The following is a 13,229-nucleotide window of genomic DNA, read 5'->3' on the forward strand; positions in this document are numbered from 1 at the left end:
TAGGTCCTAATAATAATAATAATAAATGCCACCAGCTGATATATGCTGAGCATTTACTATGTGCCAAGCACTTTACTTTTAAATGCAGTATCTCATTTTATCCTCACAACCCTGTGAACTAAAAGCCATTCATAGACAGGTTAGATCCCTGAGCCAAGGTTAGCTGGCCTGTCTTGCTTGGTTTGTTAAAGGCAATTTTTTCCATTTATTATCAGGATTCTTAGCCTGTGGTTCATAATTGCCCTTCTGAATTTGATGAATCCCCCGGCATTGCTTGCCAGATTTTGCATATGGTGTGTTTCTCTAAGGATAGGGTCTGTAGCTTTTATCAACTTTTCAGAGCTGTCCATGGCCCAAAATAAAGTGAAAAGCTTTAGTTCTGGGTTAATGCAAATCCAAAACAGAGCCCTGAAAGCTTCTTTGATAATTACACCAAAGCCTTCTCTTGTATAACTGACTCTATTTCAGACCATGTATTTTTTTTCTTCAGTTTAGATGATATAAGGTCCTGGTACCAGGAGGTGTGTCTTTCTGGCTCAGCTGGAGAAGCCATTGGTATTTAGCCGAGGCCTCATTTCCCTCTGACAAGTACCTCATAAGAGGTGCCCTGAGCTGACAGATGTTCAAGAGAGGTGCCGCCCATCATTATGGACTGTGGACACCAGCCCTCAGTCATCATCTCCACATCTCGTCAAACCACACTTTAAAAGGCACTAACGTAATATTGGTGCTATAATTTAGTAGCTTAACATTGTTATTTTAAATTGGATCTCTCTACTGACAGCTTAGGTTGTAGGAGTTATGCTTAAAAACTTTAAATCTTCTGTTTCCCCAATCCTGCTACATAATTTTAGACTCTTCAAATGTAGCCTGTTAACTGAACTAAATTGACATTTCCTCAAGTCTGAGTCTTCGAAGCATATTTCATTTTAAACAGAGTGCATTTTCATTTTTGATGAGCTGCAAATTTGTTTTAGATTTTTAGGGTTACCAAACATCTTGAATCATACAGAAAATATTACAGCATAGTAGCTTAAGGTTTGTATGTAGATAGTCTGTTTCCAACTTGTTCCTCACGCCACAAACTCAAGACAGCGTGGCGATTTTCTCACCGGTTACATGTCACATCTACTTCACCAGCCAGTTTGTCCATGTTGGTCAGAATTAGGTCCAGAGTAGCAGTTTCCCTGGTTGCTTCCTCTTTTCTGGGAAACAAAATTGCCTGCCGGGCAAGTCAGGAACTTGTCAGATGCTTGGGTGTTAGTTCAATGAGATGTTTTATTGGTCTGGACTTCTTAGGTGGCAGGAACTCAGCTCGAGCAGCATTGGGTAAAAGGGGACTGATGAGCTCACAGAACTTAGGAGAGTCCAGGAGCAGCACAGCCGGGTTGAGGGGCCCACGGGGGCAGCAAGTGGGTCTTCTCCCTGCTCCTTTTTGTGCGTGGCCTCATGCTCTCCTGATCCAGACTGACTGCCTCCCTGTCAGGGGAAGGAGGGCACGGCCAGCTCCTGGGCACCGTGGGCACAGTGAAGCCCCAGAGACTCCAAGGAGCCTGACTTTGGCTGCATGCCCACACCCAGGCCAGGGCAGGGAGACAGCGATGGGCGAGCAAGCAAAACATCTAAGCTCCCCGAACCCCAGTTTCCCTCTCTGAAAACAGTGATAACCATGGCCTATGTCAGCAGGCTCAGTGAGGACTGAATGAGCAAATGCATGGGAAAGGCTTAGCATAGAGCCTGGCGCCACCAGCTCCACCAGTGCAAGCTCATGATAAACACCCAGTCGTGTAGAAATGGCCATTCCCCCTGAGCCATGACTAATAAATGCTGGTTACTGTCAATATTACCATCATTATTGATAACACTTAGCACAGGGCTCAGCATATGTTATTGATCATTATTATTTTTTACTCAATTACCATTGTTATAAAGTACATAGCATAAGGCCTGGCACAGACACTCTCTAAATATTAGTTATAATAATAACAATAAGAATAATAAGAATACTCAGTGCCTGACACAGATGAAGCACTCAATACATTTGAATTATGGTCCTAACTGTTATTAGTAGTATCCTGTGAATTACTGGGCATCTCGGGACTGCCATTCTCTTTTGCTTGTCCTGCCTGATATCCTCATGGTAACCAGCATCACAGTAGCCAAGCACTTTTCTCCCTTAAGCTCTTTATTAAGCTTCAAGCCCACTTGATCATGTCAGGTCCAGGCAAACCGGTCTTTTCCACTTCTCCCGTGGTGCCTCATCCCTGGGCACCAGCCCAACCTTCCAGGAGGGTGCGCCGGCAGCTAAGCCCAGCTTCTGCTCAGTGACTCCACCTGCCCAGCCAGCCCTCTGCTCTGGGAGTAGGAGAGTAAACACCACCCACCACCTTCAAGTCTCTCCATTACTCCTTTCCCCTCACCCAAACTAGATCTTGGCAAACAGGGGGTTTGGGTAGGGGACAGGAGATAATAACAACAACAACTACGCTTACATAGTGCCTGCTCTTGGCAGACACTGTTCTCAGTGCTCTACGTGCATTAACTCATGAATCCGCACAACAAATGTTACAAGGCAGGTACTGTAATCATCCCATCTTCTAGATGGGAAAACTGAAGCACAGAGAGGTAACTGACTTGCTCTAGACGATGCCGCTAGTGAACGATGTAACCAGGATTGGAACGTCTTAAGAATATTACACTAAATAATACATAAATTGCCTCATATATGGTGAAGATTTCCCAGTGGCCAAGATTATAGCAATGATATTGTTGTTATTACATGTCAAATTCAACAAAAGGGCTCACTCTTTTCCTCCTGCTGAGATTGGAACACTTAGTAGCAAGTGAAGAGAAGAGTGCCCCATGGTTCACAGAAGTGGTCCCCCTAATGACGGGGGTGGGGAGGAATTTTTTTAATTGAGGTAATATTCACATAAAATCAACCATTTCGGAGTGAACACTTCAGGAGCTTTTAGTACATTCACAGTGCTCTGCAACCACCACCTCTATCTAGTTCTGAAATATTTTTATCACCCCAAAAGGAAACCCATAGCCATTAAGCAGGTGTTCCCCATTCCCCTCCCCTGAGCCCCTGGCAGCCACGAATCTGCTTTCTGTGTCAAGACAGAATATTTTGGGTATTTCATAAAGATGTGGCCTTTCGTGTCTATCTTCTTTGACTTAGTGTAATGTTTTCCAGCTCCATCCACATTGTACCATGTGTCAGTGTTTCCTTCCTTTTTACAGCTGAATAATATTCCATTATATGGATACACCACGCTTGTTTATTCGAGGGTGGATTTTAAAGGAGCCTTTCCAAGGTCCTAGCAAGGCTGTGTCAGAAAGATAGTGCTTCTACCATAAAGGCAGAGCTCGGAAACCTCACCCTGTTATGATCAAGAGAAATCCAGAGAAGAAACCTAACCATCTGGCTGGGATCAGAAGCTGAAAACTCAATGCCTACTTAAACGAGCGAGAAAGGCCAGGAGGCAGACAGCAGGGTCTGAAAGCATTCATCTTCAAAAATACTTCAAAACAAAACAAAACAAAAAACACTGCGTTGGCCAAACAGAACCTTCGGGTGGGCCGGTTTCAGTCCCTGCTGTGTCTGTAAGCCTGGCTGGGCTTCTGGAAGACTGTGGCACCAGCTCCAGCTTTGGTATTGTAATCTCCACTAATGTGAAAAAAAAAAAAAAATGGTGTTAGCAAATTGAATTTACAGGCCTGGCAGAGAGGTGGGTGGGTTCCCAAACCTTAAATAATCCACAGTGTTACAGGTATGGTGTGTGCTGTAACCAGTCAGAGAGAGAAGGCTGAATGCTGACTCCGCTAAGGATTAAAAACAGCCTTAATGCCTGGCTGAGGGACAGTTTTGGAGATCTAGGTTTCTATCTCTGAGTCAGCTGATACAGAAATAGCTAATCCTTCACTTCCATCACATTTACAGGAGGTTTTAACTGCAGAATCTGGAATTGTGGGTGATAGTCTCAGAGGATGAGCGTGTAACTCGTGGAATCAGGAGTCTAACAAGCAAAAAGTGCACCCAATACTTTGTACTTCCCACTCCCCTGCCCTTAATCCTTGTTCTACTTTATAAGACATGATGAGCAAGTTAATCTCTCTTCCCACAGAGAGGCATTAAAATATTCAAAAACCCTTTTCCCCATTCTGTTATGTCTTCTCTTCTCCATGGAGAAGACCCTGCCTTAAGGCCTAATTTTGAGTCACCTCTCCATCCTGATTACCGTTGTCCTGTGGGTGCATATCAGTCTGTCTCTTTTTCTAAAATACGAAGATGGGATCCAACCAGTCACTCATTCATTTCTGAATCAGGTAGTCTTTTAGGATGAGAGCTATTGACTGATGACATATGCAGACCCTAATCTTACAGGGGTCTTCATGAACAAATCATCTTTTCTTACCTTCATTTACCTAAGTTTATTGCTAACCTCCAACAAATCCTTTCCCTCTTTAATTTAAATGATATACTGCCAAAACCCAAACTTCTGCTTTTTTAAAATTTCTAATTATAGTTTCTTTCTCCCTTTTGATCCCTCCCCCACCCATCCACCCCCCACACACACTTCTTATAAAAACCTGCTTTCCCGTATGCAGAATGCTGAAGCCATCTGTGGTTCAGCCTTATTTCAGAACAGATACGTCAATGGCATGGAGAGACCATCTAGTCTGATGCCCTCGCTTTACACACCATTTCCCCCTCTGAGAACCTTCCTTTTACCTTCCCTGTGCCTCTGCCTCTTTCACTTAATCTCACAACCTTCTGAGGCATCTGTGTCCACCTGATCCATTTCCTACAGTGACCTGTAACGTGCTTCCTGCCAAAGCCACTGCAATAAACAACTTCTGGTGGATTCAGCAGCAACTCGGAGAGGACCAGAAATGCTCTCCCTAATAATTCCCGAAGCTAGGATCCCAACCCCACCACTTGGTAGTGGACACACCCTAAGATTGCCGAATCAAGCTGCAGACCCAGGGTCCCTCTACTGGGCTTTGAGAGCCATTGCACTTTACATTCGAAGGAAGTAATCTCATGCAGAACCCATTAGGAACACCCAGGAACATCAGCAAAGAAGAATCAGAGAGCCCCATCCCACAAGTGACAAAACTGGCCCTAGAATTAGGATTTTTAAGATATAATCTCCAAGACCATCCAAAGCCCTCCTCGTTGTTATTCAGATGAAGCAAGTGGGACGGAGCAGAGCCCCAGCAGGGCTCCTTACTTTGGGCCCCTCCTCTCACCACCATGTTTTTACCCCTCATTGTTCAACCTTACACCACCCCCCTGTCACTTAGCCAGTATCCAGTCCTAGGGGTTCCAGGCAACAAACCATAATGGAAAAGATATTCTAAAAACGAAGTCAGACAAATGCCATCTGGGAGCTCAGGAATCTAGCCATTTGCTGGCTCCTTTCCTTTCAGGGTTGATTACAAGAGCAGTGGCACCAGAGGGATAATATGTTCCTATTTTTCCCTCTAATCCAGGACACCTGTCCTTTCTTTGGGGAATGTGTAATATTTGGGGCTTCTTCTCAGCACATGACCAGCCACCTGTTGCTCATGCCTTTCCAAATTGGCCTCTCCGATTTGGGGCTGGCCAACTGGACCCCCATCCACAAGAGAATGTGGGCAGCCGACTATGCTAAGTTTGAAGAGTCTGGAGTCTCTTAGAAATTAGCAGGTCAGGATAGTGCTCTCAAGCAGAATATATACATCATGACACCCCCTCCCCTTAAATGTGATAGCTCTGGTAGACTGTCGTTAAGTCTTTGAAGAGAAAGGAAGGCTGGAGTTCACCGCAGTCTGTCACTTTATTTCACCTCCACTGCCATTCATTCATTCAACAAATATTTATTGACCACCTGCTCTGTGTCACTCACTGCCGATCGTCCGCTCATGTAATCACCCCACAAACATGTACGGGGCCTCTGCTGAGACCAAAGCCCCATGCTGGATGCCATGGGAGACCCAGCAATGAAGAGAGCTCAGCTCCCACCCAGAAGGAGCTCTTAATTTAGTGGGAGTGATACATCCACAAGCTACTATGTTTTAAGACCATATTGCTGGGACAAAGAACGATGGATCATAGAGGAGAGAGAAGTCACTCCCAGCTGCCAGGTAAGAAGGATCACAGGATGTCATGTGAGAGGTGGACCTCGAGGAAGGGCAGGGTTTGGACAGGCAGAGTGCATGGGTGGTTGAATCAATGTGGCGGCAGAGGTCTGAAAACCAGGGGGTCCTCCTGGCTGCTGTGCAGGGGAGTAAACGGAGGTGGAGGATGGGGAGAGACCCCAAATTCTAGTAGGTGTGAAAGGTCTGAGGCTTTGTTATTTTCCTGGCCCCTTAGGCTCTGAGGTTTGGCACCCCATCTGCAAACAGGCAGCCCGGGCAGAGAAGAAGTTAAAGGTAAGCAAGCTGGTGGTGATACCAAACCAGCTACTTCTAGCCACAGGCTGGGGGCACTGTGCTTTCCTAGAGAGTCACTCCTTAGTGTGTACACTTTCAAATGTGTGCCTGTATCCTTGGATTTCCTTAATAGTAACATCCACCTCAATGGGGTTTTCGAAGGGATTAAGACGTTGGATGTGAGAGCACTTTGAAAATGGTAAAGCACTGTATGAATGTGAGTTTTTAGTGTTTCTGGGGTGAGGCTATACCCTTCCCATTACTTACCAAGATGGTGACCTCTCTGAGGCACGTAGGCCATGGTTTTTCCCCAGCCGAAGGTCATTAATAACAGTGGTTAAAATTGTCACAGAAATGGACAGTTTGCAAGGCATCTTCACAGCCACCGTCTGATTTGATTTAACACCATTGGGCAGGTGGGTTAGGAATTGTGTCTTTGCTTTGCTTGTGAGAAAACCAAGGCCTTAAAGAGGGCGGTGACTTGCCCACAGTAATGCAACCGGGCAGAAGCACAGCCAGCGTCCCCAGGCACACGCTAGAGCAGCTGAGGACCTGTGTCCCTCTGAGTGACTGTGCTCTGACAAGTACTAGGAAGTCCTGTGACTCTGGGTTCTTGATCCAAGGACTGCAAGAGGGGTGGGGCACAGCTCCTGAGTCCTTGATGGTATGGAGGGGAGACCTGGGTTGTGTGCAGGGGTGTCTCTACACTCTGGCCCCCAGATATCAACTTGGCCCTTGGGATGCTATTAAAGTTACCTGCTAGAATCTCAACTAAAAACACATGTGTACAATTTCTGACCAGCTGGTTAAACATTATCCCCTTTGCCATCTCATCTGTTTCATTTGTGAAAGAGCTGGTCTATTGATGCATATTTTTTTTGAGCTGTGAGTTTTTTCCCCTGTTTCTTCCAAGGCCTCTCCCTTTTAAGGTCTAAGAAAACCTTATTGTCCTTTTCTTCCACAGTTTCCTTCTCTTTGTTGGCATTTCTCAAATTTCAGTTATCCCTCTACAACCCCGATGCTTTTTGCTGTATCTGTGTATCACCCGTATTATTATATGCTTCATTTTTTTCTTTACGTCAACTCACTACTTTTTACTTCATCAAACTTATTTTAAAATAAAACTTTATATCACCCAGTGGAAAACCAGTATTATTTTTTATAAATAGAAGGTTAACCCTAAAATAAATTCATTGAAAATGAAATATTTCATAACAATAACTCTTAGAAATTCTAGCTAAATCATGTTACCTGAACTCTCTTTATTTAAAAAAAAAAGGAGGGGTGGGTGAGGTGTGGAAGGTGGAATTAGCAATTGTTATTGAAATGTATTAGGACCAAATTAAGACTTCCTCCTTGATCTAACCAAGGGGACTGAAGTAGAATTTTACATTTTATTCTCTCGCTCTGTGACTCAGTATTATCAAACTTTCTGCCAAAATTCATCTCCCCAGAGCCACGCTAGCTCACAGTCTACAGTTTGGGAAGCAGTGCTATATAGTCCAACTTAGAATGCTTTAAGTTGCAGGATGGGAGGTCTGGGAGGGAATGTAGCAGTCCTTGAGACCAGCCCCTGCATTTCACAGATCAGGAATTCAGGATCCCTAACATCGCATAGTTTACCAGCGGTCCTTGATTTCCAATCTGTTTACTTTTTAACCACATCGTGCTCTTAGATGCAGCAAGATAAACTTCGTGCTGTTCTGTTAAAGGAGCCATGAGTCCATCATTGCCATTGTCCAGAGAAAGATTTTTTAAGTTTCTCACTTAGGTTAATGTCATTTTGCAATGGATACACTATAAAAAGAATCAGTATGTTGTGCAATTACATGACGTTTAACCTACCTTTATGTTTTGTATAAACAAACTGCTAAGGAATGATGCTAACCAGTTTTATTCCTTTAAAGTAAATACACTATTGACTGGGATAAGCCAGAATGAAGAGTTTTATGAGTAGCTTCCTATCTAAAAGGCCAATTAAAAATATGTTTAAAAAAATCCTGTTCAACAGCATAAAGTCCTGTGCATTTCCAATTTCATTCACAATCAGACATTGATTAAAAAGGCAGAAAATAAAGAGACAGTACAGAAACAGCCAGAGAGTGCTTTCAGCAGTATTGCTAATGTTCCCCGAAGAACTGCGTTCTTATAGCCGCATCTCCCCCCTCCCCACAAAGTTGGACATGCCGTCTCTCAACCTCTGTCTTCATCTCTCCCACAGCATAGGCGGACGTCTGAAACTTCCATCTCACCCCCTGGATCTAGCATCGGGTCACCCAACCGAGTCATCTGCGTATGTATCCCTTTTCAGCCACCGAACAGCCTTGCTCATCCCCAGGCCTGTTAATTAAAGAGTCTCTAAGGACAGCCAAAGACAGCAGTCAGGTTTCCATCCAGCCAATGTCTAGTGTGTGCCTGTCATGTGCTAGACTCCGTGCTAGGTCCTGAGGATGCAGTCGGGGACAGGGAGGACACGGACCCTCACGGAACCCACAGCCTTGTAAATAGTTACGGGGATAACATCAAGTTCAGGAGAAGCTCTGAAACCAATAATGATGTGCCTCTTCCCCCTGAGTCCTTGAGGCCAGGGCAAAGTGAAATTTGGGTCAGAGTGGTGTTTGGAGTGGGTCTTGGGGGGGATGTTGATGTGGAGATAGTGGCGTGTGATAAAGAGGCAGACAGGAGGAAGAAGCCATATGAATGTGGAAACATGACTATAAAGGGTTTGCAAACATAAAGAAGAGCTTTCTAGTCGTGTGAGAAGTCCAGGGATGGAGCAAACTATGCGCATGTGTCTGAGTTCCCAGCCCCAGAGGCATTAAAACACAGAGACACTCCTCATTTGCAGGGATGTGGCAGAACGGACGAGAGTTGAGTCAGATGACCTCACAGGTCCCTTGGATATGTAATTTATTCATTCATTCATTAAGCAAATGCATCCTTGAATGTCTCCTCTGGGCTAAGTGCTGGGCTCTGGCGAGCTGCACCTGCCTGTCCTCATGACGTTGACCCCATAAGTCCATGGATAATCAGATGCCATTCTAATAAGTGCCAGGGAGAAAAAGTGCAGGGTGCTCTGATGATGCTGCAGATGGACAGAGGGACCTGACAGTCTAGGACCAGTTGGGAGAAGAGTCCTGAGGAAGAAACAGTTAAGCCCACGCCCGAGAGATAAACAGAAGTTAGGTAACGGAGGTGAGGAACGCAGAGCCGGAGAGGACTGCAGTGAGCAGGGGAGGGGCCTGGCAGTCAGCACACCTCTTGCAGCCTTTCTCATGTCAAAGGGCCATGAAGACCAGAAAGGAGGGAAGTGGTCCAGAGCAGGAAACCCACTCCTCATGAGAAGCTCTAGAGACAGTCCCCAAACAAGCCAGCCCTGAGTAGGCCCTGCCCACCATTGCTTCATCATTATTTCACTCCAGATCCACATTCAGTTTCGTCCGCGATCCCTGGATAATGCCCATCGATGAGACTATTTCCTTTCCTTTCTTCCTCTGTTCAAATGAAAAAAAGACGTAAGAGTTATCATTGACTGCAACTTCAATATGGGTCAGCACGGCCATGTGGCTCCCACAAAAGAGAAGAGACTTTGATCACAGGCTGTCCTCATTGAAGATTCCAGTCCAGAACAAGAGAGATGATAGCTCCCCTGGTGCTGTGAATGGGGCCAGACCACAGTAGGATTAATGAGCTTAGTTTCAGAGCCCGCAGGGTGAGAAGGTTACTGACAAACGTGCGCATGTCTCCAGAAGAGCGTTACCAGACACACCCAGCTGCATAGAATGCCACTACCCCCCAGCTGGCCTCCCTGTGCTTCTGGGAAGCCGCCTTAAATTTTGTGAATTAAGTTAGGCCCAGATGACGTTCACCCTGGCATTCTGGAGGAAGCTCGTAGAGTTGCCCCTGTGAGAAGCAGCCCCGCTACAGGTGAACAGCAGCAGCTGGAGACACCTGCCATTGTGCCCTTCAAATGGGGGCTTATCCACTGAGACCAGTTACCCCTGGCATATCCCAGCATTGGCCTGTGTCTCCCCTCCCGTATTTTGCTCTCACCTCCAGCTGCTCTGGGGAATGGCTGCCCTTGTCATGTGAGCCACGTTTTAAGTCAGACCGTTCCACACATGGTTTCCAAATTCAGGGAAGAATCCATCCAACCACTTTTGGGACATTTAGTAACAGGCAGAGAGATCCAGTATTGGTTCAGTGTTCATAAATACGGAGGTTTGGTATTAAAATAGAATGATCAGTGAACCTGGAGGGGGCAAGTTCTTTCAAACTTTGCTCTACTCCCCACTGACTGCTAGAATCATCTCCAGCCCAATGTGTTCTCTTCCTTCCTTCCTGGCTAATTATGTTAGGATGCTTCTGTTCCATCACTGTGCCTCCAGACCTAAGGCTCATTTATAACCCAGTAAACAAGGAAGTATAGGAAGAAATATAAATTTAGTATTTTTGAGGTTTGGAGTAAAGTGCCCAGATAAATATTGACAAGTTTGTAAGATGCCAAGAGCTCTCAAGGTCAAAACCTAACATCCCATGATAAAAGGCAGCAGTCAATTCAGCAAGTGGACTCTCCTAATAAGGTTCGCTCTACCCACACCCTGCCGAATTGGTACAGTTGTGGGTGTCTGGGCTGGGCAGTCTCTGGCAGAAATGAGATGGCACACCTCAAAGGGTTTAAGTGTGGAGGGAGTGTGTACAAAATTGTGGGCAGGGTCAGGGAACCCACAAGACCTAGTGCGGCATCCAGAGTCAGCAACAGCAGGAGGCTGTCACCACCCTAAGCCTAAAGGGAAGGGCTGGCCAGAGCTGCATCTGTGGCAGAGCAGCCGGGACGGGAGCCAAGTCCATCACGGCCGGGCAGGGCGGGTGCAAGGGAGACATGTACACAGCCCCTCTCTCCACTCAGCCTCAGCCTGCAGGTGCCCCTCGTTAGCCAAACCCAGCTGAAAGCCAGGGAGCCTGTGACACAGTCCGTGGGACCTCAGAGCTCAGACCAGGGCCAGGAGGAGTGGGCAGTGGGTCTCAGGTGAGCAGACAATGAACAGCACGGTGCCCAGACAGCAGTAGGATGGGATGGGGATGAAGGAGTGGAAGGGCCTTGGGAAGTGTTTAAAACATCAACAGTCCCAAGGTCTTTATGAAAGTTGCTCTCTCTATGGCAGTCTTGGCCCTGAGACTTACCTGGCCGCCCAGACACTGGGAGAACGTTATAGGATAATACAGTCTCCTTGGATTCTCTCTTAATCTCCCTCATCTCAGGACCTTGTAAGACACAGTGGTTTTGGGGGACAGATCCTGACTGACCATAGCAGAAACCGGGTGACCAGAAACAGAGGGAATGGCTGGAGGATGCAGATGTGGAAAGGACGTGGCTTCAGGAGCCACGAGATGGAAGCTGTCCTGAGCGGGGGAAGCTGTCTAAGTCCTTGTGGTTCTAGAGGGTTGCACTCAGGCCAAGGCAGGTGGTAGGTAGAGGCTCGCTTCAGTTCGATGCGAGGAGCAGCTCTCTGAGTGCAGCCCTCTGCCAGTTGTTAAGACGGTGAACTCGCCATCCTGGGAAACCAGGAGAGGCCAGTGGAGGGGGCAGGCTCCCAGGCTAGACTGCCTGGGTTTGAATTCTGGTACAGCTACTTATTAGCTGTGACCTTGGGCGAGTTCACTGATGTCTCTGTGCCTGTTTCCTTATGCAAAAACGAGGATAATATTCGTATGTACTATTAGAGTTGGTGGTTGTATGGATTAACGGAGTTAAACCATATGAGGGACTTAGGATGGAGTCTGGCTCACAATAAGTGGTCAAGTGTTAGCTAGTGTTTTACTGCCGTGATTAATTCTGTCTCTACAACCTTCATCATCTTCTTCAAGGATGCTGTGAATGAAGATGCCCTCACTGTGTGGGGTTTGGAAGGCTGGATTCAGCCCTACTGGCTAAGCGGTACAAGTTGCAGAATCTTTTGAGCCTCAGTTTCCTCATCTGGAAAACAGGAATCATATTTTTTTAATTTACTTTTTATTTTATGTTGGAATATAGTTGATTTACAATGTTGTGTCAGCTTCAGGTGTACCGGTGTACTGTAGCTAAGTCAGCTAAAGTGACTTAGCTATACATACACATATCTCCATCCTTTTTCAGATTCTTTTCCCATATAGGTTATTACAGAATGTTGAGTAGAGTTCCCTGTGCTATACAGCAGGTCCCTGTTGACTGTCCATTCCATGTATAGTAGTGTGTATATGTCAATCCCAAACTCCCAGTCTATTCCTCCCCGCTCCCACCTTTCCCCCTTGGCAGCCATAAGTCTGCTTTCGAAGTCTGTGAGTCCGTTTCTATTCTGCAAATAAATTCATCTGTATCATCCTTCTAGATTACACATATAAGTGATATCATATGATATTTGTCTTTCTCTGTCTGACTTACTTCACCCAGCATGACAATCTCCTGGTCCATCCATGTTGCTGCAAATAGCATTATTTCACTCTTTTTTATGGCTGAGTAATAATTCCATTGTATATATGTACCACGTCTTCTTTATCCATTCCTCTGTCGATGGACATTTAGGTTGCTTCCATGTCTTGGCTCTTGTAAATAGTGCTGCTATGAACATTGGGATGCACGTATCTTTTCGAATTATGGTTTTCTCCAGATATATGCTCAGGAGTAGGATTGCTGGATCATATGGTAGTTCTATTTTTAGTTTTCTGAGGAACCTCCATACTGTTCTCCATAGTGGCTGTACCAATTTACATTCCCACCAACAGTGTAGGAGGGTTCCCTTTTCTCCACACCTTTTCCAGCATTTATT

The 13,229-nt window shown here is 45.8% G+C and overlaps 1 protein-coding gene across 1 annotated transcript in view; it reads left to right on the forward strand.

Moving 5' to 3' along the window:
• ABLIM3 (actin binding LIM protein family member 3) overlaps nucleotides 1-13,229 on the forward strand; it is a 145,132-nt gene that overhangs the window by 96,302 nt on the left and 35,601 nt on the right. The window contains exons 9-10 of the mRNA XM_079915343.1: nucleotides 6,365-6,423; nucleotides 8,645-8,716. Of these exons, the coding sequence (XP_079771469.1) occupies nucleotides 6,365-6,423; nucleotides 8,645-8,716 (131 nt within the window). The remainder of the gene's footprint in view (nucleotides 1-6,364; nucleotides 6,424-8,644; nucleotides 8,717-13,229) is intronic.

The sequence above is a fragment of the Stenella coeruleoalba genome (assembly GCF_951394435.1).
Source record: "Stenella coeruleoalba genome assembly, chromosome: 3".
Classification (NCBI taxonomy): domain Eukaryota; kingdom Metazoa; phylum Chordata; class Mammalia; order Artiodactyla; family Delphinidae; genus Stenella; species Stenella coeruleoalba.